Source organism: Terrapene carolina, unplaced genomic scaffold (assembly GCF_002925995.2).
Source record: "Terrapene carolina triunguis isolate 2854851 unplaced genomic scaffold, T_m_triunguis-2.0 Scaffold35098, whole genome shotgun sequence".
NCBI lineage: Eukaryota > Metazoa > Chordata > Testudines > Emydidae > Terrapene > Terrapene triunguis.
In genome coordinates, this window is record NW_020699449.1 from 9,769,412 (window position 1) to 9,777,840 (window position 8,429).

General features: G+C 37.7%; 1 protein-coding gene across 1 annotated transcript in view; it reads right to left on the reverse strand.

The window, feature by feature from the left end:
- Positions 1–8,138, reverse strand: part of LOC112117244 (protein shortage in chiasmata 1 ortholog) — a 65,879-nt gene extending 57,741 nt beyond the window's left edge. Inside the window, exons 1-5 of the mRNA XM_026646475.2 lie at positions 7,994–8,138; positions 4,619–4,726; positions 3,085–3,214; positions 2,165–2,259; positions 869–1,111 (exon numbers count right to left, since the gene is read on the reverse strand). Of these exons, the coding sequence (XP_026502260.1) occupies positions 869–1,111; positions 2,165–2,259; positions 3,085–3,214; positions 4,619–4,726; positions 7,994–8,138 (721 nt within the window). The remainder of the gene's footprint in view (positions 1–868; positions 1,112–2,164; positions 2,260–3,084; positions 3,215–4,618; positions 4,727–7,993) is intronic.
- Between the last annotated feature and the right edge of the window lie 291 nt (positions 8,139–8,429).

The following is an 8,429-nucleotide window of genomic DNA, read 5'->3' on the forward strand; positions in this document are numbered from 1 at the left end:
CAGGGCTGGGGGGGCGGGGCGCAAGGTGGAAGTTTCGCCTAGGGCACAAAACTTCCTTGCACTGGCCCTGGGGTAACTGTGCTTATTGCAAGCGTCTGTAATATGAGAAAATAAAAAGGATGTGATTTGATGCATTTTAGAGCTGCAATTTCCCAAAATCATAACCCTTTGTATTACTTCTATATATTCATGTTAACAATACTGTAGCTAAATGCACTGCAATATGTTCTGTCTCTACAGAGCTGCCACAGTTAGGTGGTAGTATTCTTCCATGTGAGTTGCACGCAAATAGCCTTGCAAATCTGCATAGTGAATAAATCCCTGCATAATATTGTATACTGATGAATCTTCACTATAATAGAAGCTGAGTTAACTACAACAGGTCCTGTGCCACTGGCCTATCCTAGAAGAAGCTGGAACAATATAAGAGTCTGCTACATCAACATATTCACTATTATGGTGATATTAATTAATAATACTTTGAAATTATTATATCCCTTTCAAAAGTTCTCCTGCCAGGTATTTTATTAGAAACATTAAGGGCCTGATGTGGCTAATTTGTACTTGCAACTACCATAATTTGCATATGCAATCATGGTAATCACAAATTAAGTATGCAAGTGCACACTTACTTTTATCCACGCAACTGACAATCTTAGCTTTTTGTAAATCAGACTTTAGAGTAATAGTGCAGGCTAATTTATGCTTTTCTGAGTTCTTTTCTTTTTGAGAATGAGAATTTTTCTGATTCCTTTCTTAGTTGGTGCTATGCTACTATCCGTCACTGAACTGCATGATTGATCCTCTGTTAAAGATCTCCTTGCCATTCTTGTCATTGAACTTTTCTATCAAAAACAAATATACTTACTTTCTAACTGAAATTGTGTAATTTGTGAGAATACTTCCACTTTAGTAGTAAACATGCTATTTGCACTACCCAAATCAGTGCTTAGTTGCTCCAAAGAATCTGGTAATACCAGATTTAGTCCTGAATGAATCCACCAGTCTGATTTCAATGGGCTAAACACTGGAGCTTCCACATGGATGGACAACATCTTTTTCAGCTCTGTAACTGAATGATGTTGAAATGTAGGTTCAACGGTCTGATTCTCTATAAAAAAACAAGACAAAAACTAGTATAAAGTATTAATGGACTAGAAACTTGAGAAAAGAACACTTTTGACAGCAAAATTACAAAAAAATATTCATGACTTAGATTATGTATATCCCTTGGTATATCTTTCCATTACTAATTCAGTATCATCACTTGCCTGAAGAGCAAAGAAAGAAACATTTACATAGCTTAGTAAAATGTACATTTTTTTCACCTTGTTTTTTGTGTTCAATTCCCCAGCTGTAATTATATCTCTAGTCTGTTGATATAAACCTGCATTACAAATGATCTGAGATTTATTCATTATCTATGAGTTTACCTTCTATGCTTACAAGCATCTATTATAATCATTATTTGAAAACTCTAAGTAGTAAATAGACTATTTTACAAATGAGGATGTAACTCACTTATCTCACAGAAGTCTTTTGGTGTTATTTCTTAACACTAACCATTGGGGTCAGAAATAATTTATGACTTAGTTGGTTTTGGTTCCATATTCCACTTTCTAATGTGTGCATTTGGCATTGGAAACTTAGCTCTCCGTGAATATGATTCCACTAAGGAATTGATTAGTATGGATTTTTAAAAATTATTTGAAGATAAGAACATACTCTATAATAAAAATTGATATTTCAACAGAGCATGTTATAAATTAGGTTTTTGTTACTGAGTTTTAGAAATTACTATACCCATTAAAATAATTATCAGGAGGTGAACTGAAGATTTTCAAACTGGGGGAAAGCTGTCATTTTATACAAACTAGCACTGTGGAAAGACAAACTAGTTATCTGCCTTACAAGAAGATTGATATAAAGGAAAAAAATCAAACATCCCACCTTAGATGCAATGGGATAAATTTTTAGTGTGCAAACGAGCTGTATTCACACATTCCTTGCATTCTACATTCATTTAATAAACTTTGAAAATGTATCCTCAAATATCTGCATATATTTCTTCAAGCACTTCCCAGATTAATTTCTATGTTGTTGTAATATTTCACATACAACTCTTCTATATCAATTCAGTATATCAGAATTCATACTTCCTTACCTTCAAGCAAAAGAGAGTTCACAGCATTTTGGTATTTTTCTGACTGCCACACCAGGCACTCTAAGTACTCCTTAGTTGACTCTGTAAGCAGAATACTAAAACAAAGAAACAAAAAAGGAGACACGTGGTAAGAAGCTTAAATCATAGCTTGAGATTTTCAAATCAACTTTCTTCTGGTAATACATTTAGAGAAAGTAATTTTGCAAAAGTATTTACTTTCTCTCCAATCTTCTACTTTCTCTTATTGATTCGTTTGGGGAAATCTTTCCTCCTCATCTGTGGGTGCAGTGGGCTCTCTGGCTGCAGGACCAATGTGGTTCCACTCCCCAAAGAGGGGAAAAGATGAGGGGTATATATACCCCTTGAATGGGCTGGAGGCAAGCAAGGGGAAGCTAGTGTGGATCACGGTGGTAGGGAGGGAGACTGAGGTCCCCTGTCAAGAGGATGCTTTAGTCCTTCCATGTCTGTGGAGGGAGAATATTAAGACTGTGAAGGCTACTCTAGCAAATAGCATAGAGAAGCAGCCATGGAACAGCCCTGCTGGTACTTCTGTCACCACATGGATATCCCCAGCACTCGGCCAAGGTACTCACTGGGTGCTTCTCTGCTGAGGACTTTGGAGGATTCACTGCCACGGAGGTATGAGTCCTCACCTTCCCCAAGGATATTAAACCTCCTTACAGGAGGACAGCCTTAAAGCAACTCTCTTGGTCTTTTCAAGCTCCATGCACTGAGACCATGCACAGGGTGTATTCCCTGGAATAAAGTTTCTCTCCAAGGCAAAGTGCACAATGGACAAAACCATCGGCAATGAACATCTCACAGAATGAGGCCATAAATTAACAGAATCCAATTAAGCTAGTTTTGCACTAATTTGGAAGAGGTTGTACCAGTTGTATTCTCATAAAACTTTTTCTTACCTGTTACCAACAGGAGAAATAGGTTCTGCCTGAAGTCCTGCATGAAGTGAATTCACGTGTGATCTTTGTGGTCTGCATGGCGGAGTTAGTGGTATTTCTACTTCATATTGAGGATATAAAGCGTAACTAACTGGGAATTGCAGAAAAATGACACCACATTTCACAAATATAAGTGAAAGAAATGTAAATATTTATGTATAACTGACACCAGTTACATTTTGTGTTTCAAATTTATTATGAAGATTTTATGTTTTATCATTTGAGCAATAAAGACCAAATTGTGGTACTTTAATATCTAGACAACAGAGGTAATAGTAATGCATAAATCACACTTTTACTGCTTTTCCTATGTGATTCTGGGAATCTCTGCACACCTAGCCAACCATTCAGAATTTAAAATCACCAGTTATTATTTTGGGGCATTTAAAAAAATTAAATGTTGATCAGCTGTGGTCCAGTTAGGTAGCTCTTACTTAGATGGAATGGCTCTTTCAAATTATATTTGTAATGGTTCTAATATCACTCACATTGACAGTGAAACCTGCAAGTCTGCAACTCAGATACCTCAAACTCTGAGGGAGTCAATTATTGTTTCATATGCAAATAAAATTCAGTGCTACTTACAGCCCTAGTCTTGTAAATGCTTGTCACAGAAGACTCCCACTGAAATCAATTCAATTTCAATTGATGTTCCATATGCAGAGCACTTGCAAGATCAGACCCTATATTTTTAACCAGCTATGCAAACAAGATTGGGGAATCAAAGCAATCTCTTGTAGGTCACATTTACTGCCCTACTTTTGCCAGTAAAATGAATTTCAGACGTGCTTATTGATTTTTCTAGCTTGCAAGGAACTTGTTTCTTTGGTTGTTTTTTTTCCTTTATTTGTTTCACTGTAATTTTTTTACTAAGGGCACGTCTTCACTACCCGCCGGATCGGTGGGTAGCAATCGGTCTATCGGGGATCGACTTATCGCGTCTAGTGAAGATGCGATAAAATCGATCCCTGATCGCTCTGCCGTCGACTCCGGAAATCCACCGCGGCAAGAGGCGGCAGCGGAGTCGACGGCAGCGCGGCAGCAGTCGACTTGCCGCCATCCTCACAGCCAGGTAAGTCGACCTAAAATACGCCACTTCAGCTACGCTATTCACGTAGCTGAAGTAGCGTATCTTAGGTCGACCCCACGCTGTAGTGTAGACCTAGCCTAAGCTAAAAGCTAGTTACAAACAAAGCTAGCCAAATGCAAGAGGTAAGAATGTTGCCTGCAGTTCTGTCTTGCAGTCACAGGTGGTAAAAACTTGAAGAACAACTGGCCTCACTCTGCCCTTTATGTACTCAGGAGTGGTGAGAGGCTAGGGTGCGAGCTCACTCTGGGCACAAGTGCAGCCCACCTGACACCTCTGGCCACAGATTCTGATCTCAAATGCACAGGACATGTGTGCATCAAATAATGGAATACATATGGAATACATAATCAAAGAATCATAGTTCTTAAAAACCACCACTGGATTTGCTTATATAGCACTTCCTACCTGCCTCACTGCATTCCAGTGGATTTCTGCTTTGATTGAAACAAACCTCTTCCATTGTGGGACAGTATTTTGAAATCTCTATTTCATTTGTAATATTTGCAGTAAGATCTGAAAAGAGATAAAAAGGTGCCACAAATGATAACCATTTATTTCCTTTTTTCCTCAAAGCTGTTTCTTGAACAATGTTTTCTTTGTTTCTGTTTTCATTGATCCCCCATTATCATTTTGAATTTATCAATACAAAGTACTGCAGTTACCATCAGTTACCAGGCAAACAGCAGAAGGTGTTCATAAGACCATAGCAATCGCCCTATGTGACCAGGCCAGTGGTCCATCTAGTCCCATATCTTGTCTCTCACAGTGATTAGTACCAGCTGCTTCAGAGGAAGATGCAAGAAACCCTGTATTAGCTAGATATGAAATAACCTGTCCTTAGGGAAAGTTTCCTCCTAACTTATGGAACACCACTCCCATGGGTGGCTTGTCAGCAGCTGGGATCAAACAGATGGCCTCTGGACCTAAAAGCATAAGCCTCTACTGCCTGAGCTAATAAAACCCTTTTTTAATTCTCTCATTTGCCAAAATAAATTAAAGTGTAATTTTTTTCTGGCCAAGTTGAGACCACAACCACAGTCTCCATGACTGTACAGGTAAGTTACTGCCACAAGCACGGATTTAAAAACTGAGCAGTGTCACTGAAGGTGTAACACTAATCCTGAAAAGCCAGAGGGTTTCTGATGCTTCCAAAACTCTTTTTTTAATATTTACTATTATGACTTTGAATATTCTTGTTATCCATATAAATATCTAATCCTTTTTGGAAACTTGCTAAGATCTTGGCCTAAATTATACCCCTTGACAATAAGTATCACAGGTTAACTGTATTTTGTGTGAAAAATTATTTCTTTTATCAGCTTTGTATGTCACTTTTCAATTTCACTGAATGTCCATTTGTTCTTTTATTTAGAGATAAAAGCTAGTGCTTTAAGATGCCAATCCAAATTCTAGACAGATGTTGATTCCTGGTAAAGGGCTTCTGAGAGAGAGAGAGAGAGAGAGAGAGAGAGTTCCTCCCCTGTCCTGTCCTAGCTTCCCAGGACTGAAAATAGCTGTACTGATCTACCAAATCAGAGCAGATACATACCACCCCATCCAGGGATGTATGAAAGGCTGCTCTGCTCTGAGGAGGAAGGATATAAGATGTGCAGTGGGAATCCTGGGAAATAGCAGGTTCACAAAAGAGTTTACCTTGGTCTGTGTTTACCATGAACTGAATAACATGATTATCAATTTAAACATTTGATAGACATATGGAAAGAATATTGGTCTATGGCAGGGTTGTAATATTTTTATCTGAGCCACTAGAAGCCTCAGAAATACAAACTGCACAAGGGTATTTTACTAATTTTTGTTTTTGTTTTTTGCTTAGATGTGTTCTATGACGCTAATCTCGGCCTTCCATAAGGTTTTGAAGGAGAACCCTAATATGCATACTAAGTAATAACAACAATACTTAGCACTCATCAAGTGTACAAGAATCGAGATTACATTTTAACATGCGTTGACAAAAGTTTGCTATATATATTTGTACTGTGAAAGTGCTGCCATCACTATTTATTATTTTGTTTCTCTGGTCTAATGCTTTAGATATTGGTTTTTCGTTTACTTGCTTGTATGTACAATTGTGAAAATTACAGTTAGTTTACAAATATAGAAAATCAAATGTTTATAGTAATAAAATAGTTTATTTGTGTTTGGTAGATTATACAATGCACTATTACATACAAAAAATTGCATTAAAAGAACGTTGTTTAGGTTGCAAAGTCAAGGACTGAAAAGTTAGGAAATTCCAGATTTATGGTTGCTCGTACAACTATAATTCTATCCCTTTGTGAATCGATCCTTTGCACTGAATAAGGCAGTGATTCCATGGGGAAAAAACAGCATGAGATTATGTAATTTGACAGTACTATAATACATACACAAAATTAAATTGCACAGGTAACCTTAATTTTGGTATTTCCTAACTTTCAAGATCTTGACTTTGCAACCTAAATAACTTTCTTTAAATGTCATATTTATACTAGTTTTTAACTTCATGCAGTTCTTTTTCATTTTTGTGGGTTACTTCTTAGAGGGTTTTTTTAAAAGAAAAAGATGAAAAAATAATTCTATGATGTACAAATGCAGCATCTCCATATCACGAGCAGGGTTTGACTCCGGGACTTTCAGCACTGTAACACAGGCTACCACCACTGGAGCTAAAGGACTAAGGCCTAACTAGGTTAGTTGGCAGCAGGAGAAAGCTGTTAGCCAAGAAAGTGATGGACCACTGGGTTCTGAGGGTAGTGGTAGGGGGAACCCAGCTGGCGCTCTCTCTCCATGGTGTGAGATTAGGGACATCTGGTCCCATATGGTATTCCTGGAAGGTGGGGAGGAAATGGATCACTGGTCAAGTGCCGGGGGTTGCTCTGGGAGAAGCTGGCCTAGCTCTCTTTCCCGCCAATCAAGAGGTGGTGGGTTTCTGCCCCATGCGGCACATAGAGCACTGGGGTCATGGGCCAGATCCAGAGGGATATGGAACCCAGCCCATTTCTTACTTCCACTCCATCGCTACAGTTGCTTTGGTATTCACAATACAGTATCATCTGCCATTGCTACTTTGGCAGCCTATAGAATATTTGTATTTTTAGTTATTTGGCAGGCTGCCAAAATTTTCCTGAGGAACAAAAGAGAACAAAGTATTTGTAAAAGTTTAATAGAAAAATGCAAATGGAGTTTCATGGGATAAAGAAAAGGCACTGCAGCAGGAGAATAACTCTCAGGCTACCAATATCAAAGGTCTGCTGCTAACAATGGAGGTGGGAGAACTTCTCAAAGAAAAGGTGATAAGAATATTTTGAAATAGAGATGGTAGACAAAGTAAATACAGAGGCTGTTACCAGCTCCCCCTATAATGTTGTGGACAACTTATATGGAGTGACTGTACTGCACGAATTATTGTAAACTACTCTGGGATGTCTAAAAAATTCATCTTAGCTTAGCTAACCTATTCAGTTATTATCATTAGAAACACTCTTCCACCTCAATAACAATATCTGCTTCTGAAATAACATGGGTTTGAACTGAGGTGTACAGTATGTAAGAGATCACTTCCTTTTGGCTGCTTACAGGAAACTTTAATACTTTGAAATTTGACATGCCAAACCTGATCCATAATTTCATACACAGAATGGGCCTTATTCTCATCTGATTTATACTAGTTTGAATCAGTAGTAATTCAAGTGAAGATAATGGAGTTAAAAAGATAATGGTGTGAAATCTGTGCAAATGAGAGGAGAACTGGGCCCAATATATCAAGCAAACAATTCTCACCTTTGATTTTATTTTCACTCCTACTTTCATCTGCTACAATTTCTGGTGCTAATTTTAATAACTCTTTCAGTTCCAAGCACGATGGAATCTCAACTTTCTGTCTGAAGTTTGTTGTCGTGTTGGATTCTAACTCAACAGGCAGCATTAATGACTGAAAAAATAATAAACACAGTAACACTGGGACAGGTAAGGTTTAAATTTGTGATTTTTTGCTTTTACTATTTAATTTAGACTTTTTTATTTTTAAATAGTTTGCAGAAATATAGACCAAGAATGGCTTAAGAGTAGAAAGAGGGTTGAATTCATGGGGAAAAAGAAATCAGACTAAAATAAATGACTTTTATTCACAGAAAAAAAAGTCCAAGTCAAGTGTAGTACTGGTGTAAAAATAACTGGAAGAACTGATTAGTGCTACAGGCAGTGCTGACATGATGCC